The 26,393-nt window shown below is 49.8% G+C and overlaps 3 protein-coding genes across 4 annotated transcripts; all 3 read right to left on the reverse strand.

The window, feature by feature from the left end:
* Nucleotides 1-7,649: 7,649 nt before the first annotated feature.
* On the reverse strand, nt 7,650-9,199 carry LOC123400042 (homeobox-leucine zipper protein HOX6-like). The gene is made up of 2 exons (XM_045094438.1): nt 8,558-9,199; nt 7,650-8,422 (listed from the first exon to the last, which is right to left on the reverse strand). Exons 1-2 carry the CDS (start codon nt 8,897-8,899, stop codon nt 8,012-8,014), a joined length of 753 nt encoding a protein of 250 aa, XP_044950373.1. The 5' UTR covers nt 8,900-9,199; the 3' UTR covers nt 7,650-8,011.
* A 6,405-nt stretch (nt 9,200-15,604) lies between these two features.
* LOC123400044 (30S ribosomal protein S31, mitochondrial) lies at nt 15,605-16,269 on the reverse strand. The gene has a single exon (XM_045094439.1). The coding sequence runs from the start codon at nt 16,109-16,111 to the stop codon at nt 15,866-15,868; it is 246 nt and encodes an 81-aa protein (XP_044950374.1). The 5' UTR covers nt 16,112-16,269; the 3' UTR covers nt 15,605-15,865.
* An 846-nt stretch (nt 16,270-17,115) lies between these two features.
* Nucleotides 17,116-22,096, reverse strand: LOC123400045 (kinesin-like protein KIN-7J). Of its 2 annotated transcripts, XM_045094441.1 has the most exons (13): nt 21,806-22,096; nt 21,046-21,236; nt 20,856-20,945; nt 20,662-20,762; nt 20,463-20,576; nt 20,272-20,353; nt 20,083-20,150; nt 19,917-19,982; nt 19,695-19,819; nt 19,285-19,618; nt 19,057-19,173; nt 17,871-18,964; nt 17,116-17,776 (listed from the first exon to the last, which is right to left on the reverse strand). In XM_045094441.1, exons 2-13 carry the CDS (start codon nt 21,224-21,226, stop codon nt 17,473-17,475), a joined length of 2,676 nt encoding a protein of 891 aa, XP_044950376.1. In that variant the 5' UTR covers nt 21,227-21,236; nt 21,806-22,096; the 3' UTR covers nt 17,116-17,472. The 2 variants fall into 2 exon arrangements, with proteins under 2 accessions (XP_044950376.1, XP_044950375.1); XM_045094440.1 differs by lacking the exon at nt 21,806-22,096 and having other exon boundaries at nt 21,046-21,356.
* Nucleotides 22,097-26,393: the final 4,297 nt, after the last annotated feature.

The following is a 26,393-nucleotide window of genomic DNA, read 5'->3' on the forward strand; positions in this document are numbered from 1 at the left end:
GGTGGAAGAGTTTATGTTCAGATCCTTGATGCTACTCATTACCTCTCTGGTCATGAATATGATTATGCTTTGTGAGTAGTTACTTTTGTTCCCGAGGACATGGCATAAGTCATGCTAATAGTAGTCATGTGAATTTGGTATTCGTTCGGTAATTTGATATGTTGTATGTTGTTTTTCCTCTAGTGGTGTTATGTGAACGTCGACTACATAACACTTCACCATTATTTGGGCCTAGAGGAAGGCATTGGGAAGTAGTAAGTAGATGATGGTTTGCTAGAGTGACAGAAGCTTAAACCCTAGTTTATGCGTTGCTTCGTAAGGGGCTGATTTGGATCCACTAGTTTAATGCTATGGTTATACTTTGTCTTAATTCTTAATTCGTAGTTGCGGATGCTTGCGAGAGGGGTTAATCATAAGTGGGATGCTTGTCCAAGTAAGGGCAGTACCCAAGCGCCGGTCCACCCACATATCAAACTATCAAAGTAACGAACGCAAATCATATGAACATGATGAAACTAGCATGACAGAAATTCCCGTGTGTCCTCGGGAGCGTTTTTCCTCCTATAAGACTTTGTCCAGGCTTGTCCCTTGCTACAAAAGGGATTGGGCCACTTTGCTGCACCGTTGCTACTTTTTTTACTTGTTGCTTGATACGAATCATCTTACCACAAAATCACTTGTTACCAACAATTTCAGTGCTTGCAGATATTTCCTTGCTGAAAACCACTTGTCAGATCCTTCTGCTCCTTGTTGGGTTCGACACTCTTACTTATCGAAAGGACTACGATTGATCCCCTATACTTGTGGGTCATCAGACGCTTGACTGCAACACGAAACCAAACAACCGGGTTCTTTGAAGTACGCCGTGTAGCCCTCGTCATACTGCATCTCAACGGCCTTCATGTGACCCCTCATCCACAGTGGCGGGAGCATGTGTCAAAATGTAGATGCAAATAATTAGTAACTTGTTTTTATCAATTCGAAATCTTTGGTTCAATATTTGGATCATAGTAATTACCACTCCATTCTCTATGAAACGGGCACGATGACCCTTGTCGAACGTAGGTCCAAGCATGAAGTACTTAGTGTCGATGTTGTCCGCAAGAGGGGGCTCCTACTTTTTTTGCAAATGAACATGTCATATACAACGAACAAATTGCAAAATAGCAGAAGCATAATTCATTCATTCATTTTGCATGAGCATAATCCATTCATTCATTCATTTATTTTGCATAATTCATTATGTACAAAAATGTGAACATGATTTATTGATTTATTCAACATTTGTAAAAATAAAATGAGATAGCAAAAACATAATTCCTCCAACATCCATTATATGCATATGATTCACCCATATCACCAACATGCATCATATCAAAACAAACCTAGGGTTCATGCATCATATCACCACTTTTTCCAAAAAAAAGGATGAAGTAGGGTTCATCTTCACGCTACATACAACCATTCCAACTAGTGACTAGAGTTCATATTCAACCTCATACAACATCTAGAGTCAACCTAAACAAACCTAGGATAAAAAAATCTAGTACTAAAAAGGTTGATTTGAAGCAAATAATGCGTCGAATGGAAAGCTAGCTGACTAAAACTAGTTGGAGGGATCGAAAGAGCTTACTTTTCTCTTTTCGAAGCCATCTTGAGCCGCAAAAACCGTCAAGAATCACAAAAGATCAGAGGGAGTGAGTGAAGGAGATGAGAGAGGGAGCAAGAGGGATCTCCCTCTGTTCTTGCGGCGACGGGAGGGGGGATGGGGAGGGCGAAGCGGTGCCCCGGGCTTATAACTGCCAGACCCTACCGCTAGGGTCCCTAGCGATAGAGTTTCACCGCCTACCGTCAAGCCCAACTGCGGTAGGGTCGAACGAAGGTCACGGCACTCGTCAACTCGTGTTGAAGTGCATTAATCGTCTACCGCCGGAGGCCTCGACGATAGGTTATGCAAACCTACCGCCAAGGACCGTGATGATAGAAAAAAGGATCATTTAAAAAAAAACAAGGGTCACGTCTCGCTAAACTACACACATCTCGCTAAACTACACACAATTGCTGATCATGTTGCATTTTCGCTCACCACCCCCTCTATACACATGCATTGCAATGTTGTAGCCGACCCTCAGACTGCATCATCAGCCCGGGGAGTCGAGCAAATCCCTCTCACCGAGCCTCCGCAAGCACCCCACCGAATCCATCCAATCCATGTTCCAAACCGCGGTACAAGGTTAACACCCACCCACACGGGATAAGCTAAGCTAAGCAGGGCCACGTGTGGCATCTGCTGATGAACACAAAATCTTTCCCCTCCCACAGCGCGCTGCACAGGTGGCTCCATCCGTCACCAGGCGAGCAATTTTATACCACTACCACCAGCAGACGGCGATTAGATATATGTTGGCGCTGGCGTTGGCCTTTCCACTCACCGACGGGCCTCCCCGCTCTCCTCTCCTCCGGTCTCGACAGCAACGCGTTGGTTTACAATATCTCCGGCGCCATGGCCCGATGAGCTGTCGCGCTTGAGTGGAACCCGTATCGGCCGGATGGGAGCACCGCTAACCACCCCCACGATCACACGACAGGCGCCCGCGCCGTGTACCTCCTTCCGATCCTCCCGGCGCCAAGCCATGTACTAGCACGCACAAACAAATATCAGTGTTTCTTCCGATGATTTGATTGAGTTTTTTTGTCAGTCGTGGCTGGCGTAAGTAGGTATGTACGTAGTCAGATCCGCGGCATGCACAGCGTGGCATATTCTTCTTAACTTCGTTAGTGACCAAATGCATGCAGCGGAGGGAAAACCAGGCCAAAACCTTTGATGCAAGCGAGAACCTTTGACGGATTATATTGTTGCAGCTGGCGTCAAACCAGACAGCGGTTTAGTACGGCAAAGCCTGAGCTCTTAAACTAGGTGTCAGGCATGGACCCAAATAACCCTGGCATCGGTATTCTATGATTCCACCAGCTTCCTAATCGTCGCACAGTGGCATGTCATTGTGCAGCAACAGTCTTTCTTTTGTCCGGGAGGCCCACGCAACAGTCCGAGGACGAAAGAGAGGGATTCCGTCTATACGTCGCCACAAAAGAAAAACCCAACCCAGCTTGATGGCTGGGTTACGTGAGCGTCCAAGCAAACAGCGAGCACGTACGTGCGCACGTAGTGGTACTACTAGTGGCCCTGTTTGGGACTCCTCTGTTCCAAAAAATTCAGCTCCGCTTTAAAAAACATAAGCCAAACGGGATAGCTTCACGATATACAGCTTCACAAAAAAACTAGAATCTGGGGTCCAACTTCCTGTTTTTTATAAAGCTCTCCAGGAGGTGCTCCATAAAATTATAGAAGCTGGAGTTGAAGCGAAATTACCCATCACTGCCACCCGTAAGTGATACCCCTTCGTTTCTTCCCTCTCATCCAATCAAATAGATCCTTTCCATCAAATTTTCCATTCGTGAAGTTGAAGCTGGATAAAAGCCAAACATTCTCTTTAAAAGAGCTACAACTTCTATATGAAACTGCCCTATAGTGGATTTGGTGGAACGGGGCTGTTTTTAATGAAGCAGAGCGGTCCCAAACAGGATTAGTTACCGCGGGTAACTTCTTCTGTTACTGCAGTTCAAAAAAGGAAGAACTTTTTACTGTCAGTGATAACGTTGGAATGATGTGTTACTCATATAATCAAAGTGGCTTTTCGACTGGGAGGAACCAAGGCGGTTCGTCGATGCCTGCTGTCGACCAAAATGGAATTGTTACCACGTAGCGTTGCTCTCAAGATGGGAATTTACCCGGTCACTTCTACCTCGGATAATCGAAGGATATAATAGCAAGTGGGTAGTTTCATTTCCCTGCGTCCTCTATCGACTTTATTCGCCGACGTCGTCTTCCTGATGTACGGAGCTGCTGGTAAGAACCTTTTTCTTGAATAAACAAACGCCGAGAAACAATTAGATAAACATGTAAAAAGTTGCGGTAATGTTAAAAATCTGATGTCAGATTCCTTTTGCCAGAGAACGTAAAAATTACCATGCCAAAACAGAATGAGCTTGACATGCTGTTTGTAAAGGATTTGTCATTTAAGCGAAGTGAAAATTGCCATAATGTAAGAAAGAATTGTCTGTCGTGCAATATAATTATTTAGAATTGACATGCGTCTGACCTCAATCCGACGGCCGTGAGGGCGTTCGCTAGGAGCACCAAGACATTTGTTGGTTATTGCATTCTAAAAATTAACTACACTATTTTTAATCCTTTGTATTTCCTCCGTACCAAAATAGATGTCGTAATATTAGCTCACAATACATGCTTTCATACAGAGGAAGTAGTAGTTAGAAAAATGTAGTCAAAGACCATACATGACTAAGCCACCTCTATCTCTCACACCTCGTAGGGAATCTAGAGTTTCCACGTCGTCACCCCTCCCCCGTCGATAGATCATCGACCTCCTTCTCCTTCACCGGCTTCGCCGGTAGAAATGTATGAAAGGGGCCTACATATCGGTGAGACTTGCAGTTAACATCATCGTAGATCGTTCAGTATGTCAGACATTAGACATTGTATTGTCTATGTATATACATGGTGTATGTATAAATCGTGTGTATCACGAGTTCGTAGGTGTGCGTGTGTTTCTGTTGGATGGTTTGGCCGACTGGTAGGATCGATCTCTTTCTCGTTGTGCCTATCATGTAGATAGATGAGATCGATCCCAACCTCCTGCAACCTCCTCTAAATAATCTTCTTGGCCTTGTGCACATATAACATGCTCGCATCGCTGCCTAGCGGCATGCTTCCAACCTTCTATCTCTTCCTATACATCTATGTCATCTTCTTCCTCTACATCTGCCATGGCTTCCTCCCTCACAGCTTTAGGTCATACCATCTCAGAAAATCTATCTAGGGATAATTTTTTGATTTGGAAGGCTCAATCTGATGGGGTACCTAGATGGAACCATAGTCGAGCCGCACGTTGTTCTTATCTCAGAGAAAAAAGTTTCAGGGAAGAAGGAGCTTACATACTCTAAACCCTGATCATGTCTTCTGGTATACACATGACCAACATGTCCTTATTTTCCTGCATACATCTCTCTCTCTCTCTCTATCTATCTCTCTCTCTTGAGGTTATTCTTTAGGTCCATACTCTCACCTCTACAGCTGGAGTTTGGACGACACTCCTGCAGCTGTTCGGATCACAGTCTCGTGCTCGCCATATCCAGCTCCGTGGGCAACTTGGCAGCACCCGAAAAGGGGACTCCTATGTCACCACTTACTTCACCAAGATGAAGGGAGTACCCGACAAGATGGTGGCGGCAGGGAAACCCATCGACGATGATGACCTCGTCGCCTATGTCCTCCAAGGGGTGGACTCGGATTACAATTGTCGCGGCTCTCTCCACTCGCACCACGACTCGGATGGATATTGGCCTCATTGAGCTCTAATCTCCGTTGCAATCGATGAAGGCATGCCTTGAGGCGCAGAACGGCATCGGCAGCGGTGGCTACTCCATCAACCTCGCCTCCAGGGGGGCATCAACTCTGGCCGCTCCTCTGGTGGGATCTTCGATGGTGATGGTGGCTCCCACTTCTCCAACAACAACAATCCCGACAGGAACAACTAGGATGTCTCGTCATCTTCAGGAGAAGGGGGCGACGTGACATGCCAAATTTGCAAGAAGGAAGGTCATGTGCCATGCCCTGTTTCAAGCACTTTGGAAAAACCTTCAACCCTCCTCCCAAGTGCCAAGGTGGTGGTGGTGATGGGCGCGGTGGTGGCGGCCGAAAATCTGCCAATATCGCCAGTGCGTCCTACGATGTTGACAACAACTGGTATCTTGACACCGGAACTACTGATCACGTGACCGGCGAGTTGGAGAAACTTGCAGTTCGTGATAGCTATACCGGGCCGGAACAAATCCACACTATTGTTGCTCAAGGTATGGAAATTCAACATGTTGGTCATTTACTTCTTTCTACTTCACGTAAATCTTTCAAGTTGAATAATATTCTTCATGTTCCAAATACCGCCAAAAGTCTTCTTTATGGTCACCAACTCACTAAAGATAATGGTGCATATCTTGTTGTTTACCCGAAGTTCTTTTCTGTTCATGATCAGGACACAATGGGAACGATCCTTCACGGTGTGGATAAAGATGGATTTTACCTCATTGCTAACCAACCGGTTGTTCTTGGACGACAAATCCTCCGAGTAATCAAGCCATCTACCTCTAGGTCGCATAGGCGCCTAGGTCATCTATCGCTCCACGTGGTGTAGCAAATTCTTCGCAACAACAGCCTTCCCGTGTCAAATAAAACTGGTCATCATCTAGTTTGTGATGCTTGTCACATGGCTAAAAGCCATCAATTACCATATCCTCGTTCAACAAGTGTTTCTCAAGCTCCTTTAGAGCTCGTTTTTTCTGATGTATGGGGCCTTGGGCCTATTTTTGTTGGTAGTCAAAAGTACTTTTGCCGTTTTATAAATGATTTCAACAAGTTTAGTTGAATTTACCTCTGATGTTTCAGAAATTTCATCTCTTCCAAGAACTTGTTGAACATCTATTTGATCGTAAAACTATTCCCTACGCTGGTTCGGCCCTCCCGACGGTGGTGGCGGTGGTGTTCGGTAATGGTTCCTACAAGTTCTTCTCTGGCTCTGGTGGTGTTTGCACCGTTGGATCCACCGATGAGATCAGGTGAAACTGGTCTTATATGTCCGTCACTTTAGGTTTCAAGTGATGGTGGTAGCCATGCCCAATAAGGGCTGCTATGCCTTCTTCTCAGGCTTCGACAATGTGTGCACCGTCGGTTTAAGCGAGGAGTTTGGTGGGTGGTTTTGCCTTTCTCTCTGTGAAATTGGGAGCTGATTGTATCGTCGTCGGGCCGGTGGTTTTGTGGCAGCAAAAGCGCCAACTATGTTTGGATGTGATCGACACAACATCTTCTTCCTCGAATCGTGGATCCTTCGGGAACAATGCCCCGACACATCCACACGAACCGGTGACTTCCTAACTGCATGTGTGGATACAATTTTTTGTTTTGACGACGTTGGTGGGGAACTTTACTGGCATCAAGGGGGGGGGGGGGGGGGATGTGGAGGACTCTGAAGGACTGGAAGCTAATTTATTTTTCTTACTAGGGTTTTCTATAATAATATACGTCTCCCTAAAGAAAAACATGTGACTAGCTAGGGATAAACCCAAGAATACACTGCTAGGCCATATCCCTTTCCATATATTTTCTGGCTGACCTAAACGACGCGCCTCTTGCCATGCATTTGGTTTGAAATTAACAATGGCCGGATGCACGTTCTGTGATCTGTGCCACCCTGGCCTGTACTGTCCCGTACCGCAGTGCTGTACTGGTCACTGGCTAGTGATGAGTGTGTTGTTCGATTCCCCTTCTCCTCTCCTGCTCGTGAAGGAATCTTGATCCAGCAGCCTGGACCGGACCTCCCTAGCTTTCCCCCACATGCTTCTCCTCAATCTAGCTAGCTATTCCAGTCAGCCATGATCTCGCAATCATTGTGTTGCATTCCAAGGAACCAATTGATCACATCAAAGAGAAGAGAGAAAGCTTATTAAGTGGCGGCCACATGATGAACAGCCATGCATGGATGCGTATTACTACTAGCTAGCTAAATAGTTGCATGCACTTGCATCTGAAGATCGGTCTCTATAATTTGGTTTTGTGACTAGTTTCCCTGTGGATTACACGGTGTGGCAGGTAATTGACAAGAGCAAGTGATTCTTAAAGAGGAAGAGGGTGAAGAAAAATGGCGTGCTGACTGCTGATTGAGAAGGAAGAGGCTGCCTGGACGTACTGGACTGGACAGACCTGGGTTTCGAGCTATGTACACACTTGACACCACCATCTTCGGTTGCATATGATCGATCGCGCCGTCGTCTTCTCCACGGATTCGATCGGCAGTATAGTGCTCTGTGTTAGGAACACTGATCTGTTGCATGGTCGATCACGTCGGCGATTCCTTGCATGGTGCTTGACCGATGGCTCTACTTACTCGCTCGGGGACTCGAATTCCCACCATTGGGAGCTGCTGCAGGTCTGCTCCGTCGCGGACGACGGCCAGCTCGAGTGGAACGGGAACGACGACGGCGACTGCTGCTGGTACTCGGCCGGCCCCGACGCCGTGAAGCCGCCGTCGTGCGCGGTTGGCAGCTGCAGCGAGGGCCGGAGGAAGAGGCCCGCGTCGTCATCGTCCTCGCCGAAGAGGGAGAGCTTGCCGCTGCCGCCGCAGCCCTCGGCAGACGCCGAGTAGAGCTTGCTGGCCCCGGCAGCGTCCGCGAACTCGTCCTTCATGCTCATGCCGGCCACGGCCAGGCGCACGTCGTCCCTGTCAGCAGCGCCGGCATTATCTCCGCACTTGGCCCCGCCCGGCTCCCGCAGCATCTCTGCTAGCTTCTCCAGCTGCACGGACACGCAAGGCAAGAAACCCGTCGACCATGCATTAGCCAGAGGCACCACGAGCTCCACGCCACCGAGCGGAGAGCACGGAGAAACACACGGTACGTAGCACAGACAGACAGACATAGGAGTATATACCTGGTTGACGAGCGCTTGCTTGTCCTTCTTGAGCTGGTCGTAGCTGGAGAGGAGGGCGTCGTAGTCGTCCCGAAGCGCGGCGTACTGGCGCTCGAGCTGCTTGGACTTCCAGCGCGCGCGCTTGTTCTGGAACCAGATGGCGACCTGGCGCGGCTGCAGGCCGAGCTCCCGGGCCAGCTGCAGCTTCTGGCGGGGCTCCAGCTTGGTCTGCGTGGCGAACATGGACTCTAGCGACTTGATCTGCTCCTCGCTGAAGCGCTTCTTCCTGTCGATCATCACCCCGCCCTTCTTCCCCGACGCCGGCTCCATCATCCAGTCCCCGTCCTCCTCCCCCTGCTCCATCCCTCCCTCCCTCCCTACCTACCTAGCTAGGTCTCGCCGGTGGTCATGCACCTGATCCGGAGTGGGAAGGAAGGGGAAGAAGCAGAATGGATCGCGGGTGTGCGGGCGAGCGAGCGAGCTAGGAGGCTAGCTAGCTTGGTGTGATGGATCGATTCTGCTTCTGCTTACTAGCGATATGGAGTAGTTTAATCGGGGGATGGAGCGATGGGCGCGGTGATGGCAACGGGGCGGCCAATGGAGCGCGGTGGCGTGCATGCGTAGCCGGGTCTCCCGTCTCCTCTCCTCCCCTCCCCTCTCCTCTCTCTATAGCTGTAGCTGTAGGTGCAGCTAGGCGATGGATGGAGCCCCGGCCGGCGTCGCTGTCGCGGGGCAAAGACTTGGGAGCGCACCTAGCCAGCTTAGCTTAGGCCCGGGCTTAGGCCGAGCTGCTTCTCCTGATCCCTCCCTGGCTTCCTTCCGGTTCCGGTGGCATAAGCTGGCGGCCACGTACGCTGCACGCACAGCGTCGAGCGGAGCGCGCACGGCTGGTATGGTGCTCCCGGGCGCGTCGCGGTTTCTTGAGTTGCGTGCGTGCTGGCTGGTTGGTTGGTTGGTTGAGGCTCGGGGAATCGCGCGGTGGCGGGACGTGTCGGATCGGCGGTGACGTCGCGTCGCCGTGACGGGCTACGCTACGCTGCCGCCACGGCCTCGGGAGCAGTGGCACGGCGACGGCTGGGGCTGGGGCTGGGCGTGGTACTGTACGCACGACGGCGTGTCCCGCCGTGCACCGTGCCGTGGGGATCTCGCTCGGCGTCCCGCCCGCTGCTGCCGGTTCCGTCTGTGCGGCCCGTGTACCGTACATGTTGAGAACGGAGAACGCGCGCGCGGTATCGACACCGGAGCACGACAACGTACGCGCCGTGCCAAGCGCCGGTGACTCGGGGTACTGCCGGTTCCATTCCGTCAAATCTTGCCCCCGATATCTTTGCGGCAAAATTCACTATTTGGATGTTCAGGCAGTTAGTTTTTGTTTTTGTTTTTTTGAGGGGTCAATGTTCAGGCAGTTAGTTAATTCCCTGTGTTCAGCAGTTAATTACACCTGGTAGAATTAACCGTTTGAACATTCTACTGTCATCCACTTGTCGATAGGAAATGACACCCTACCGCCTCTCCCTGTGGAGGAGCTATGGTCAAGCCAAACTGTGTTATGGCCCGTCCAGATTTAATAAAAATACATTAGGATATAAGAGTAAATGGAACATCAGAATAAGATAGTTGGATTTTCCTTTAATTTGGCCCGCCAAGGTTCCTATATGTAGCTCGTCACTGTGTGGTGGTAGCCACTTATCCATGTCAACAAGGTCATACGGCGCTGTTTACGTTGACCAAACAACGACAGTAGCCAGTTCTAGCCTACCGTCAGCCCGAGTTTCGGTAGGAAAAGAATCAGATCCAACTTTTTTTACAATAAGGCCAGATCAGGCTAAACTAAAGCAAAAGAGTTAAAACAGTGAAATCGGCCTCTTTTTGCCTCAATATGGTATATTATTGTTTGAAATGATCATGGTATGGTACACTTTCACACTGAAATTGTGTGATTCATCGACATAAACTTCCAGCTGCGAAACGGCGCTAAGAGCATGTGTGACTGATCCCCATATGTTGGCAGAGGATAAATTATGTTATTCTTCTCTATGTGGCACCTAGCCAAACTCGTAAAAGATGTAGAGGAGATTTTCTCTTACTCCATAATGTCCTGCTCTTAAATATATATTCGTCCGCGCCATCACGGAGAAACAATCCCTCGTACGCACTTCTCTCTCTCTTTCACTACACCGTCGTCCAAGCCACGCCAGCCAGCCACCCTCACGCCATCCAGTCCAGCATTGCTCTGACGACGATGTTGGTCGGAGTCCAAGTGATGTCGCTCCCCGTCATCCATCCCCAGCGCGGATCCATGCCATCGCGCGCCGTACGTAGCCGTGGTGGCATCCTACTCCCGCGTCGGTGCATCCCCGACCTCCAGCCACAGCCAAAATGCCTCGACGTGCAACAACACCGATGGGGGACGTGGGTCGTGGAGATCACCGACCGCGACACCCACGAGCGGATTTTGGATCGGCTCCTTCCCCTCTGTGGTGCATGCAACACGTGAATATGAAATTATGTCGGTCCACCTCCACATCGCCAACGTGTGACTAAACTTTCCGGGCTCCCTGCCGCAGTTGGTGCTTGTTGACCCGCAAATGGCCATCGCATGGAAGATGCGAGAAGACTGGAAGGCACGCGAGCTTCTCGAGGTAGAGTAAGTCGGCGAGGCATACATGGCGGAGCTCCGCCCTTGATACCCAAAGGACATTGAGGTAGAGCGTCTGTTGTGCAGGCAGTATGTGGTCGGGGCAAAAAAGGTCATTGACCTTTGCTGCAACAACTTCGACTCCGACGATGACGGTCTCTTATCGAATCAAACAAGGAGAGGGTCTAGAAAGAGAGGGGTTAGCAAGTAGTTTTAGTAAATTTCTATACAAACTAGTCTAAACTTTGTTCAAGATACGTGAAATATTTCGAATCAGGTTCGACGTAATAGTTTGAATCAAATTTCCACCGCATTTGTGTTTTTTTAGGGAGTTATAAAAGTATTAAGGATTGGTTAGAAATGGCTTTGTTTTAGTATGCTCCTTTAATGAATACTCGGATGTATTCTCCTGTAAATTATTGGTGATGGGTTAGAAATGCTTTAATCGTATTTTCTACATCTGTAGTTCCCTCGCTAATGTACTTCCTCCGTTTCACATGTGGAATGGAGGGGGTACTCATGCAACGTGCAGCATGCGACCTTGTACGTGCTGTACTACACACGACAGTACGTCCGGTTGACGTACTGAACGGGGAGAACATATATATATATATATATAATATGGAGCGGATAGACGCGACGGAGAAAAGGTGACACTTTCCACGGTTTCATCATCAGTTTTGTAAGAGGACTCCCACGGCCTCGCACATGCAATCCAGGTGTCCCCGCCCTTCCGCTTTCCCGGCGCCGCTGGCGAGTTCTGTTTGGGTGCGTGTGATCGCACCGCAGCAAAGTTTGACAGACGCTTTCAAGGTCCACCCACTGACCCGATCCGATTGAGAACTAAAACTAAACTAACTCCACTCCAACCATCCGGCTGTTCCCCTCCTTGCTCGTCCTGATTCCTTTCCGGTTACTGTCTCGTCACTTATCCGTTCCCTCTCACAGCACAGCACAGCACGGCACAGCACACGTACCCCTCCGGGTTTCCGTGTCTCGCCAAGTTACTTCCGAGCATGCTTATCATCGTTGACCGGCGGATAAGTTCTTGCCCTTCCTTCTCACGACCGCTGCGTGAAATATCATGCTAAAAGATGGTGTGTTGGACTGGAGTGCCACCCCCTCTCACCTCTATCAATTAGCTTGAACCTGAAGATCTGCAGTCTGATCTGGAGCAAACAGCAGAAGCAGTTTTTTTCTTCTTCTTTCGCCGAGGTGAAAGTGAGACAAGGAACGGGTGGTGTGCTGGGATAGGCAGGAACCGGATCCAAGCCCTTTTTTCCATCTTCCGACTGGACCGAATCTCGAAAAGCTTTTTCATGAGAGGAGAAACACGACGACTGTACGCGATCATGCGTCGACGTCGCGCGAACTGTTGGACAGGGGCCAGATTAGGTAGTACGTGTACGCGCGCGGTACACCGACGGATCCGTCGTCCCCTGGCAGCGGCAACGGCAACGGCACGGGAGGGGAACGAACGATGGACAGAACGAGAGGCGAGGAGGCGGCCAGCGCCACGGAGTGCGGCCGGAATCCGCACGGGGTCCAGCAGTGTCTGGATTTGGCGGCCTCTCGCTGGCCTTTTAATCCTCCCCTCTTTTAGGTTTATCCATCCAGGTCTGAGTCCGGTGAAGAGATCCAGCCCGCCACCTTTCTCCCCCCTATTGGCCATCGCCATCCGCCACCCGCCGTTGGCCGGCCGACCGGGCACGCACGCACGCCGCGCCATGCCGCAGCTACAGTGCCTGCCTGCCTGCCTGCTGCTTATCTTACGAGTATATATATCTCGCCGGGCCGAGGGATCTGTGAACAGTGTCGTCTGCAGTTGCGTGCGAGGTCACGCCACCGCCACCGCCACCGCCACCGCATGTACCGCCCTCCGGCGACGCTCGTGCCGTGGCGCCCACCACCGGCGGAGGCTCTGGAGAGTGGACACCACCGTGCGTGGGGTTGCGATCAGCGTCGTCGTTTTGCTAAGCTCTCGGTAAAACATGGTCTGATTTTCCAATTTTATTGGAGACACCGGGCTCGTCGATGGTGAGAGAGCAGCAGCGACACTGTTACTCGTCCTGATCGATCCTACCAGACAGGACCCAGGAGCGGGGGTGGTTTATCCGACCAGGACAAGCTCCGGAATGAAGCATCAACAGAGCCACCCAGCCAGCACGGGCTCACATCACCCAGCCAGAGGTACCTACAGGGTCGACCAGGACATCGGGATCAAGATCAACGGAGCTCTCAGAGACCTCCAGACGACAGTACTGTATCACGGAGCAGGCAGGCACTCTCGGGTGACTGATGAAGATGATACCTTCACCTCGGATTACAGCACTCCAGTAGTATTGAAGGGTCGAGCTCGAGCGTCAGCCGGCGTGTTACTGTCAGCCTGCCTGTCCAAGCATCGCACGGGTTGCTAGCCCGTCGCTCCGAGAAATGGTGCTGGAGACGGTTAACGGAAGGAGGAACGGAGAACCTGGCCGCTCGCACCAAATCTGTGTGGTCGCTCACTTGTCGTGGTCAGGCACTGCTCACTGATCCACGATCCATCACCTGACTGCAACTTGAGCGGACCAAAAGCAGAGGGGGCATGGAGATGGAGCGGCCGCATGCATGCCAAAGCCCAAAGGGAAACAAAAGAAGCACCACATCCAGCAATAGGAAGTACCGAAACTTACAAAGAAGTATGTAAGGGATCGACATGTATATAGAAATTATGCTTTCTGTACAGTATAAATAGCAAACTTTATTACGAATAAAACTGCACAAGTGCCCATACCATCATCAACAAACGTCCAGACGGCTCCAGCACCCTCATGACAATTTGTCGTCGTCGTCCTGATCGCCACTGCACCATCATAAATGGCTACGGCATCGAATTCAACTCTCAAGAAATCCAAATTACTAGTTGATTATCATTTTTCAGGTCAGTCTCATATCATTGGATGGGAATAATCCTGTGAAAATTAGGAGAAGGGAACCAATCAAGTCACCAGGAAGTCCCCGAAACTTGATTCAGTATCAAGGTTCTTCTCTTCCAGCTCGAAACTTGGTTCAGTATTAAGGTTCTTCTCTTCCAGAGTTTAGTATATAAAGGTGGACTACTGCCCCAAGGTAGAACAGACGCAAAATAATAATACCAACTGCTCTCGCTGTCAATCGAGCATTAGTCTGATCTACGGTCCATTTGACCCGGTGGCAAAATGTATATCTCAGACAATTTAAATCAAAAAAATCAGCTAAGGTTTATGCGACCTAGTGACAAAGACAACAAAGTATATATACCCCCAAACAGATTTTATATCACAAATTTAACTTTGGAAAATAATTTAAAGCCATATCATGCAGTAACTTGATCGTGTTACCACTTGAGACAAGAAAAGGATGTTATTATCATTGACATTTGGAATTGATATTGAAAAGGACAATTAACTCTCTTCGTAACCTACTTGTATATCTATGCCAGTTCCGCATTATGCTTGCGGATATGTCCTTATGTGGATAAGATTTTCCAATAATTGTTGCGTATAGAGAACTGTAATGTGTTCATGTCTGCGAAACACTAGTTTACATCAGAAACCAGAATTATAAAACAAGGAGAGAAAAGGACACCGTTGTGGGCGACATTAAGATGTGTTCTGGCTACTGATTATTCAAAGATCACCAAACATGTAACCAGAGAATCAATGGCAGAAAACACATAACATTATGAATAATTTGTTCATGTTGTAACAATAACAGCAGTGGCTTAGCTTTAAGCAGATATATGCAACCGAGGCATGCAATTTTAAAACTCTATAACGGCTGAGTGATTCAAGTAATTTGGATGGTCAAAGCAATAACGTCAATGGCAAGTTGCCAACGACACTGTACCTTCAATCCATGACATGAAAACTGGACATGCAATAAAATAGTTTTCAGCTATTACTGTTTTCAAATAGTCAAGATGGCGATACTAATGGCAATAGGAATGCGTCTTCAGCATCACAACAAGAAAATCAGAGTAATCAGTCAACATCTTGCAAATAGAAATAAGGCTATTGTGTTCGAGCATAATAATGTCCAAACAACATTCAGCAAAATTTTGATGTTGCAAAATCCAGCCATCATAAAGTCAATACACGATAAGTTTTAAGTCATCAGTAAGCTATAAGGAGCGCAGGAAGAATATAAAGCTGTGAATTCTAGTCCCAAATTCTACTCTAATGGCATCCAGTCATGAACAGCAATCAATGCAAAGAAATGCTAGTTCAACCATGACATAGTATGATACATTGACAATAATAAGAACAAAACTTACTTGTGAAGATTCAGTTAAAGCAGTCAAAACTTGGGTATTTTCCATGCATAAAAAACAATCAAAGAAATGGGTGCTCATCAACAATCGCACAAAAAGAACATCAAAGCTATTGTTAACCGTATAAATCCGTAACTATAGAATCTCATTTGCAATGATTTATTATAATCATCATCCAGATAACACGATGACAAGAGGGCACATAAAACAATCCATTTCATCCAGAGCGACTGCACTGTCCGAAATTGTTGCAACATGGCAATTCGATCCGATGGTACACACAGCCTAATTTGGGAAACAAACTAAGTAAAGCAGCTGAGAGTGGCAGTAATCGATAGGGGATAAAGTGAGACCCTAGGTAGCCCGACGAACCGAAGAGGGGGGGTGGTCCCTGAGCTCAGATGAGCTTGAAGGGGAGGGGCCACGGGGTGGAGCGGGGCACCTCGACGCGGTCCTTGATGCGCTCGATCTTCTTGTCCCGCTTCGGCCGCGAGTTGCCGTAGGAGCCCTTGAACCGCTTCCCGCGCTTGGTCTTCTTGTCCCCGCGCCCGCACGTCACGGCCTCCGCCTCCGCCAGGAGCGCCGGGGGGCGCGCCGGCACCAGGCGCCGCACGAACGCGGCCGCCGCCATCCGCAGCGCCATGATGCCGCCGCCGCCGCCGAGCTCGATGCCTACCGCAGCGTAGCGCCGCCGCCGCCGCCGCCGCTGGATCAGCCGTCCGCGAGAGGAGAAGGGAAGAGGAGAGGTGAGAACTGGCGAAGTGTGAGGAAGGGTTCCAAGGCCCACGAGGGAGTTAAGGGAAGCCCAGCTATTTCTCCTAGGCCCAATGAAACTGCAAAGAAGCCCACATGAAAAGGCCGCTTCCGCTCCGATCGGATGCCGCGCCGTAGGGGAAAACAACCCCCGCCGCGCCGCCGAATGCCGTCCCCGAATCGTCCGGCGTCCGTGTGGCCGCTCCGCCGCCCAAAAAACCGCCGCACCGCGCCGTCGTAGAAACCTCCGCGCGTTCTACACACCGCGTCGCGGGAGCCTGAGGTTTGCCGGAATCCTAGAACCCTACGCCTAATTTCGGGCTATGAACTTCTTTTCTTGTTGAATGTTTACGATTCGTGGAAGGTTTCGAAAGCTGATGAGTTCAGCTTCCTCCAACTGAAAAGTACGAGCTCGCGCCTTCTAATTTCACCTCCTTTTCCCCCTTTTTCCTGAATTTCAAGTTCCAATGGGTTAGGATAAGGGGGGTGAAGAGGTGGGATTGGTGGCAGCACCTCCCTTTTTTACATGTGATTTTGAACTCGATTCGTATGACAGGACCTGGAATCTTAGTTTTGATAAACTTAAAACCATTTTACATGTTTGGCATTATACGCTCCTTCTATGGTATCCACTAAGTTTGTACTGGAATGAGGAGGGAAAATGTCGATGTCGAAAATTTATGAGTGAAAGCAATGCAAGGAACATGCACTAGAAACTGCCAATTTGGTTTCAGCAAATCTTGGTAGAGTACAGCACCAACTAGTTAGTCTGCACTCACCAGCTGTACAGCTGACAAAAGGAAAGGGAATGACAAACCAAGTGCACCACCCGCCACAATTCACAACCCATCTTGTGGTCAAGTACGCCTCGCAACATCCATCGTAGGCTATACATTTACAAACAAGCTATAAGCTTGAAGTGATCATATTAGTTACGATGATTACAGCGAAACTGCGAGCCAGTGTGCAGTCCTTCTGTTGGCACAATATAGATGCATACACTGATCAGGTAAATACATCATACGGTTAAGTGCAAAATCATTAGCATGCATCCCTTTGTCCAGTTGGTTCGACTTCCATAAGCCCCCCTCAGAAAATTCTGTCACCTGCATAAATCAGCAAAGCATTTGTACTGGACCAAATCTGGAGCCGATGTGAATTCCTTTCCCGACGAGCAGCTTGCTGCGCTATGTATCCGTCTACCTCCATGTCATGGTAATCAAGTCTATCAACTCGTTTCACAGATCAGGATTAGGCTCCACCCCAGCTGAAAGATCTCCCAGACCGTAGATTCAGCGAGAAGCTCAACCCAAACATCTCCTTGATGGCCTGTCCCCGCTCCAGATGTTGGACCATTTTCGAAACGAGCTCAGCGCTCTCCCTCACATGTTCCATATCAGTCTGTGTCCAGATGAGGCGCGACAGCTGCAGCCTCCGTTGCTTAGAGCTCCGTTCGATCCCCCACTTGCTGTAGAGGCTCTCCTTTTCAGCGAGGCTGAGCTTCCTCACCATCTGCCTGTACAACATGTCCCTCTCATTCCGAAGACTCTTTAAACTGCAGTAGTAACAAGAATCAATGTGTGCAATTCATTGTGATTGGTTTTATAGATAAGCTGAAGTTGTGTTCATTATCATCATATGATAAGTACCTTGATGCAACAGTAGCATTCGGCTCACCATCAGCAATGAAAGAATTCTTGATGAAGGACAGTCGCCTGTGCTCTACCTCCATGTAGATGTGATCTGTGTGGTCTCCATTGAAGAGGAGGAAGAAGTAAGTCCTGTGCACTATGGAGATATGACACTCATGCCACAACTCGATGATCTCTTGCTGCTTCTTTGGAAAATCAAAGGACCACCGTGAAGGAGACTCGAAGGTGGTGCTCGTTGACGAATCTGTGCCAGCTTGTACCTGGTTTTCCTGTGGCTGGGATGCATCGTTCTGCTCAGTTTGCTGCTTCACTTCAGTTACACGGCTTGTGTCATTGGCAACACTTTCTTCTTCAGCGTTACCTGTGCTGTTGTCGGTGATGGCATCTGAGGCAACTTTTTCAGGAAAGAGGTTCCTCCTTACCTGTTCTGGCCTTCTCCGAGGAAACTTGAAATTTTCACTTGGTGGTGTTGTCATGTTCATACTTGTTGAATCATCAAACCAGCTGTTTGGAATTACCATGAAGCTTGCTTTGCAGCTGCTGCTCCTTGCTAGTACAGTATCCCTGGAGCTTATCACACACCTCCTCAGGGCCAATGGTTCCTCGTCAACATTAGGTTTTTCAATTTCAAAAGACGGGTCAGAATCGCATGCATATAGCTCGATGGCATTTTCTGCTGTCTTTGTGATGCTTTCACCACGTTTCTCTTCATCAGGACAATCTTCAGCTTGATCCATAATCAGTCTTCTCTCTTTTTCAGGCGTTTCAGGTCTTCTCTCCTTTTCAGGCGTTTCAGGTTTCTGTGCATGAAAGGATTCTTGGCTTCTCCTTTCTCTGAGCTCGTTGGTTTCAATGCATTGTACTTCCTTACAGTGCTCCTCAGGAACATCTGGCACAGCTGGGTAGGCCACTAAGTTTTCTTGGCATTCATCTATGCTGTCGAAAACATGGTTACTGGGCCGACGCGGAAAGTGCCCTGGCTGTGCATCTATTAATAGATCTTGATCGACCAGGTCATAAGTATCTGAACATGAAAGTGCATCTTCTGACATATTACGTGGTAGGGATTCTGAAGATTGACTATGTGGATCCTGTCAGAGGTAGGTTACCCGGTTTGGTATTACAGGCACAAGTAAAACTTTTAGATGAGAAAAATGACAGTTATACATGAGAGAGCAAGTACCCATAGTCTTGCTTTAAGATAATTGAGATGGTCATCACTTGCAACTTTGCGGAAATTCTGAAGTTCTGATTGAACCGTGTCTTTTTCCTCCATCAATTCCTTCAGCTGTTCTTCCAGCTGGAAATCCATAAAATTATGTATTTTTAAAACAAGGTGATTATTGTGAATGTAGCTAGTTACCATGAATGTGAATATTATTAAAAGGTGATTTGCTAAGACTAACCAAACCTTTTTAATCTGTTCATCCTTCTCCTTCAGAACCTCAGCATGAGTTGAGCAAGAGGCTGATCCTGGAAGCTTGAGCTCATTTTCCAACCTCGTAAGCTCTCTCTGAAGATGCTTCACTAATGCCTTGTCTGACATTACGACATTTACTTGTGCATTGGTGACTACATTTTTTGCACAGTTTGCAAACAAGAGGGTGTTCCTGGACTGCTCGACGTGGGAGTGCGCCGGGCTCATCGTGCAGATGATGGCTGTCCTTGCATTGCCTCCCAAAGACGACTGCAATATGCGGGTGAGCTTGGAGTCTCTGTAGGGGATATGGCCGTTTCTTCCCCCGCTGCATCAGAAGCCAACTAGTTCGTCAGAGAGCTTGGGCTTGTACTTCAAGAAGTGTGACTTGAAATTCAACAAACCTGAGCTGGCGAATGACCTTTCCCAGTGTAAGAAGACTCTTATTGATATGACTGCCCTCCTTCAGCCTCATACCGCTCGCCGCTGTCTGTGATGCACGTTCACTTCCTGCCAGATCAACGAAGTTCTGCGCAGAAGGAGAAGAAGCTCAGAGGCCATGCATGGAACTGCAGTATCGTCAAAAGAATCTAAAACACGAAGAAATTAAGGTGTTCGCTTCCTACCACGCAAGCCTGAAGGGTGCTGGAGTTGCCTTTCCCCAGGAACTGCTTCGTGGAGCTCTCAACCGTCTGCAGTTTACACGGGAGGTTAAGAACACAAACAGTTCAAGGCAGAACATGAATGACTATCGATCATCGTTCAGTGCGATAAGGCCATAAGGGCACCTACCAGTCTGAGTATTTGGTGAGACCTAGAACTCGTTTCGTTCAAGGCGGTCTCCCCGATCTGTCTTTGAGCTGTGGCACAACGCAAATGAGTGAGCAAAAGCAGTAATGAACCAGTTGAGCCGCCTGCGCATATGTTATTTCCAGTTTCGACGGCGATTCAGTGAAAGATAAAAAGGATTCCACTCCACACCTTCACACACAGCAAGGAGCTCCAGGAGATGTCCTTTGTCCCTCAGAGTCTCCTCGGTGAGTTTCTCCACCACAGTTCCTTTCTGCTTGAACAATTCAAGCACAGTTGCGCTAACCATGAGTAGGATGAACTCTGGTAGAAAAGAATTTTTTTGAATTGCTTTCAGCTACCAGAAAACAGTTTTAGTTCACCTCCGGATCGTCGAGGAGCCGGAGAGGGGCGGCGTCGGAGCTGAGGAGGTCCCTGACGGCCTCGTTGTATATCTCCATGGCCGAGAACTTGAGGATGAACTCCCTGTCGGGATGCTGAATCGAAGGAAGACCCGGAACAGAGCACAGGTTAAGCAATGCACGCAGAGAAAGCAAACCAACGGTAGCGAAGGAACGGCACCTGGTCTATGTAGGCGTAGATTTCGGCCATGCTGTGCTCCGTGATGCCGACCATGGTGTACGTCTTGCCGCTGCTCGTCTGGCCGTAGGCGAAAATGCTCGCTGCAGAGCAAAGCAAGCAGGCAGAAAGCATCAAACATTTGTACAGCATTGGACGGACGGGTTGGGTGGATGGATGGATGGTTTGGCACGTACAGTTGATGCCGCTGAGCACGGAGAGGGCGACCTCCTTGGCCCCTTCCTCGTACACCTGCCTGGTGTTGCACTCGGGGCTGAACACCCGGTCTGCAAGATTTGACGTAGGGTCGATTGAGAAATGAGCATTGTCGATTGCCATGGCAGATGAATTGAGATGCATGGAGTTAAGGAGGAGGGCTCGTGTTACCGTAGGTGTAGGTGGCCGGGAACATGGCGCGCTCGGGGATGGTGCCGAGGAACTTGAGTGTGGCTGGGCCGGCGCACTCCCATTCCGTGCCGTCGCCGCGCTCCGCCTCCCGCGCGTTCACCGGCCGCAGCCGCACCGACACCAGGATCCGCTCCTGCTGCTGCTCCTCCCCGCCCGCCATCTCCTCCTCCCTGGAACGGACGCCACACCAGAAATCAGCGTGCTGCATGAAGCAAGGAGCGTACGGTAGCTAGCGCTCGCGCGTGGTCACCGCGCGCGCACGTATTGCCCGTGCCGTGTCGAGCTATTTCTAGGCAAGACGGACACAGAGCGCGCGCGCGCGCGCGAAAGCCAAAAGCGCGAGGTCACGGGCGGACGCCGGCGAGGCGAGGCCGGTGCGTACGTATGCTCGTACGCGAGGTCGCCGGGCGGTCGACGTCGGCCACGCGCGGCCCGGCTTCTCTCGGTGGAGCTTGGTGCGTGCGTACGAGCTCGGGGAGGTGCCGAAAGCGGCGCGCCTGCGGGCGGTGCCGAATGGATGCTTCTAACTTTTGTTTCTTGCCATGTTTGGACGGGCGTGTGGGCGAAATCCGGACGCTTCCTGGCCATTGACGGCGACCAACGGACCAAGACTTAAGGTGGACGCATGCATGCGCCGGCGCCGCGACGAAAAACGAATGCGGCAAAATCAGACAGAGATGAGGCCACCAGTTCACAGCGGAGAAGGAAGGGTCGTCGGTAGGTTAGCTCGTTGGTTTACCTCCGGGAAGAATAGCCGCTCTCTTGCTCGCTCGCTCTAGCGGCACCAATGCGAGAGGGAGGCGGCACGGCCGGTCGCCGGCGAGGTGTCCGACCTCTTCTTCACGTAGCTAGGCGAGCTTCCTCCTCCCCTCCTTGGCGAGGCGAGGGGGGAGGGAAAGGAGGAGGAGGGGAGGGGGTGCAGAGACAAGAGGAGCTGGTTTGGACGCCGCGCCGGCCAACCAACCGTTGCGAGGTATGCTCCCTCCTCACGAGGGACCCCGCGTGTCCGCCATGTGAATGAAGCTGCCTAAACGAACGTACTCACGTACGTGCCGCCATATCTATAGCATTAGCATTCATCCCATGTCTGTCGGAGAAGGAAAACGCGGCCGGCTAAAAATAACCGACCGTTCCGCCGTGCGGTGCGGTGGCCATTGACGCCCAGCCAGCGCAGCTTGCTGCTAGCCTAGCAGCCGAGCGTCACCGATGTGCCTGCGTCGGGTAAAGATTGAATGGGAAGCAGTGGCGCCCGGGGAGCTGCTCGTGCTCTTGCTCTTGCTCATGGGCTCACGATGGTACCCCATGCGTACGTACGACGGACTTGGCAACGGCGAGTTGCACGGGAGCTGCTTTAATGCATGCGCCCTGTTTCTTCCTGCCAGGCCCCGTGCGCATGCACGGTACGCCGCAGGCTGCTCATGTCCGTGGGGAACTTTACTGCCACTGCCCGGCTTCAGGTAGCGTCCATGTACAGTACATTGCACGGTGCAGAGGTTGGTAGCGAAGACGAACGGCAGACGAAGACGTGTGGACGCCCGTACGTACAAATACAGACCTTCGATCTCGAGAATTTTTTCCTCCCCCGGAGTTTTCGTTTCAGCTTCAAGAGGTTGTTGCCACGCAGCGAGAGCGGCAACCTAGCTAGAACTGTCAGACTGCCGGAGTGTCAACGTCACTGTCTACGCTCGTGGCTCCTGTACGTTCCGTCGCAAACCGATCGGTCGAGACAAAACCCGTCAAATTTGGCCACACGCACACTTGACAACCCGCACATCTTTTGCCTTTGGTCTGGCCGCCAGCCTCTCTTGCTCACTTCGGGATCAGCAACTGCTGCGTGTGTGTACACTCATGGAGTGCGCGCCGACCTTGACAGCACGATCAGATTTGGTCTACTGAAACATGAGCCGGGTAGGAGTTGCTAAGGGCAACTCCAACGGGTCGACCCAGATGGACGGTGATTTTGTCCTTTTTTGTTCGTTTGGGTCGGTCATGCGGACACGAACGTCCGCTTCAACGTTTGGGTCGACGCATGCGTCCAACGTTGACTCGACCCATTTTTGCCGGCGTGCATCAAACATGCATAATTTAAACATTAAAAAATCAGACACAAAGGCCGACGAGAGTCCACGCGTTACATTATTAATGAAAAAAGAAAAAACCCTAGGCTTCCTTGGCGGCGGCGGCGAGGTCTGGCTGTGCCGGAGCGGGGGCGGGCTGTGCCGGCGCGGGGGCGAGGTCGGACTGTGCCGGGGCGGGGGCGGGTTGTGCCGGCGCGGGTAGTGCTGGTGTCGGTGGTGGCGCAGCACGGACGCGCTCGTTCGCGAGACGGAGCGCCATCTTAGCTTGAAGGTAGGCGGCCTCCTCTGAAAGACGCGCGCAGCGGTGGACGACGAGGGTGATCTGGAAGAAGTCGACCGTAGCAGGTACGCGACCTCCTCTGGCAGCATCGCGCGGGCATAGACGACGAGGTTGTCGCCGTTGTCCATGGTTGTTGGGTCATCGACGAGGAAACAGAGGGGTGGCGAGATGGGGACGTGGGACGATTCTGGAAGCAGATGCCCGAACCCCATAGCACGCTCGGATTAAAAAAGGCCGGCCGCGGTCGCTGACGCGTGAACCCTAGGATGGCGGCCGTCATAAATTATATGACTGCGGTGATTGCGGGCGGACACCGAGGGGGCGCGCGCGCGTCTGCGATTTCAGTCTCAAATTTGGCCGGAAATGGGTCGGCGCGGACGCGAAGCGGGCGCGTTTTGGCAATGTGTCGGCGCGTTGGGCCATCATTTTTGTTTGCGACGACCCAAACGGACGGCGACAGACGAAATGGGTCGCCCCATTGAAGTTGCTCTAAAGCGTTTGATTCAGTGACCTCATTCCTTTTGTTGATCTTGCGCAAAATGGGGTGTCCTAGACCACTTCGCTTCTTGCCGCAGCGCCCACCAAGATCCTTTAAACCCTAATTTGAGTTTTCTCCTTCTCTTTTAGTTGGGTTTTATTATTGTTGTGTTTAGCATATTACATTATGGTTGTCCAGATTTTTGGTAGTTTGGAAGTTCATCTGGTATTTGTTTTTTTTTTTGATTTTTTCCTAAGAACAAACTAATGTATCAACCCGTGGTCCAAATTGTGAGGCACAAACTCTCTCTTCCTCCCTCCCTCTCTCCCTCTCTCGGGCTGCAGCCCAACCTCTCCCTGCTTTTCTCAAGGGCCTGGCTGAACTACCCAGTCGAGGGCCCCATCTTCTTCCTCACCCCCTCCAATAAGGAAATCTTCCTCGATATGCACCTACGGAGATGAGTGACACAATCATGATGACACATCCTGCTTAACTCACTTTAAATGTGACCGTTTCGAAATCCGAGGACATGCTAATGTGCACCCCAATATCCTCTGAAACCACAATTGCTTCCTAAGGTGGTTTTGACAATTGATCATAACATATGCATGATTGAACTAATGATCTTATCCAAGTATATTTCAGAAAAGTTCAAAGATGCCTTGGCTCAAGCTTCAAGTAAGAAGACTCTACATTTTAGGATTGTGAGTATTCATTTTTGAGTCCATAGGAAAGCCAATACTATTAAAAGGGGTGAGGTATTATGATGAATTGGTTGCTCAAGTGCTTAGAGATAACCACAAAAAATATTCACTCATTCTCCCACAATATATCTCTGTCCAAAGCCAAACCAGCAAAATTTGTGCTACCTACTTTCTCCACTTGGCCCTACCGATTTTTCACAAGACATATCCTATGCCAAACCCTACCATCTCGGTACCACCAACTTCCATATCGGTGCCACCGAGATCAGTGACCAACTTCCTGCTGAGCAAATTCCAAAAATCAGAATTTTTGAGATTGGAATCGGTCTCACCGAGATTTGGAAACTTCTCTAGGTCATCGTATCGGTACCACCGAACTTATATATCGGTCTCACTGAGAATTCAAAAGTTGCCACATTTAGTGCAACTCGGTACCACCGAGATTCATTTCAGTGTCACCGAGTTGGGCAATAATGTTGTAATGGTTGGATTTTGGGGGTGCCTATACATACCCCTCCACCTCCTCTCATTCGTAGAGGAAGCACTGAGAACACACTTACACTTGTCAGATCCATTTTTCTGGGAGAGAGTCACTTACTCATTTGTTGAGATCAAGAGATTCCAATCCAACCATTTGAAAGTTGATCGCTAGCCTCCCCAAGTTGCTTTCCACAAAATCAATCTCTGCTACCCATGTCAAATCTGTGAGAGAGTGATTGAGTGTTGAGGAGACTATCTTTTGAAGCACGAGAGCAAGGAGTTCATCGTTCTACCTCATCTATTTCCTTTTGGAGGGTGGTGCCTCCTAGATTGGTTAGGTGTCACTTGGAAGCCTCCTACTTCATGTTGTGGAGTTGAACCAAGAAGTTTGTAAGGGCAAGGAGATCGCCTACTTCGTGAGGATCTACCGTGAGTGAGGATAGTCCTCTGTGGACGAAAGCCGTGGTAATTGCTAAAACTGGCGCACAACTAAAAGTGGGAAAAGGCTAAATTTTTATCTTGTCAAGTAGTCTAATCACCCCCTCTAGACATACTTTGGATCCTACATCCTCCCTCACTCCCCCTTGTTTCCTGTTGTCTGCCCTCCCCACTTTGCCAAGAACTCCCCGCAAATAAACATTGTTCTACGCACGTCGATGCTCGATCCCCGTGACTCAAACCATTTCAAGCCAAGCCCTTGCGCCAAAAGGTTCTCCTCCATGCCGCCACTCCATTCTGGGAAGAAGTATCGGGCTGAAGATTCTTGACATAAGCGTCGCATCCCCAAACTTTAGGAAACGACATCTTAGGTTTATTGCCAAACCATAACTCATATAGTGTTGTCTCAACGGACTTAGACTTAGATGGTGCCCTATTTAAAGTGAATGCAGTTGTCTCTAATGCATAACCCCGAAATGATAGTAGTGGATCAATAAGACACATCATAGAATGCACCATATCCAATAGATTAGGATTATGATGTTCGGGCACACCATTACTATTGTGGTTTTGTCACAGCAGATGTCCTCGTGAGAGAACTTAGGTGTGACGCCATCACAACTAGGTGATAGCTTGAACGGGGTTGGTCGGAATCGAAAGAAGCGAGTTTACCCAGGTTCAGCCCCTCGCAGTGGAGGTAAAATCCTACATATTGCTTGATTGGTATTGGTGATGATGATGATCTCGATTACAAGGGTGCTATGGTTTGCCTCTATCTCGAGAAGTTCTACTTTAATATTGTCTAAACCTTGTATGTTTATCCCGGCTTGTCCCTCTTGGGGTGCCTTGCCCCTCCTTATATAAGTTGA

The sequence above is a fragment of the Hordeum vulgare genome, chromosome 5H (assembly GCF_904849725.1).
Source record: "Hordeum vulgare subsp. vulgare chromosome 5H, MorexV3_pseudomolecules_assembly, whole genome shotgun sequence".
Classification (NCBI taxonomy): domain Eukaryota; kingdom Viridiplantae; phylum Streptophyta; class Magnoliopsida; order Poales; family Poaceae; genus Hordeum; species Hordeum vulgare.

What these genes read in the sequence shown, in the direction of transcription:
- LOC123400045 (XM_045094440.1), bottom strand. Translation starts at nt 21,274, where the DNA reads ATGCAGCACGCTGATTTCTGGTGTGGCGTCCGTTCCAGGGAGGAGGAG. An exon ending in GGCTCCTCGACGATCCGGAG is followed by an intron (nt 20,354 to 20,462) that starts GTGAACTAAAAC and finishes TTGTTCAAGCAG; the next exon opens with AAAGGAACTGTGGTGGAGAA. An exon ending in AAGGTCATTCGCCAGCTCAG is followed by an intron (nt 19,619 to 19,694) that starts GTTTGTTGAATT and finishes CTTCTGATGCAG; the next exon opens with CGGGGGAAGAAACGGCCATA.
- LOC123400042 (XM_045094438.1), bottom strand. Translation starts at nt 8,899, where the DNA reads ATGGAGCAGGGGGAGGAGGACGGGGACTGGATGATGGAGCCGGCGTCG. An exon ending in AGCAAGCGCTCGTCAACCAG is followed by an intron (nt 8,423 to 8,557) that starts GTATATACTCCT and finishes GTGTCCGTGCAG; the next exon opens with CTGGAGAAGCTAGCAGAGAT.
- LOC123400044 (XM_045094439.1), bottom strand. Translation starts at nt 16,111, where the DNA reads ATGGCGCTGCGGATGGCGGCGGCCGCGTTCGTGCGGCGCCTGGTGCCG.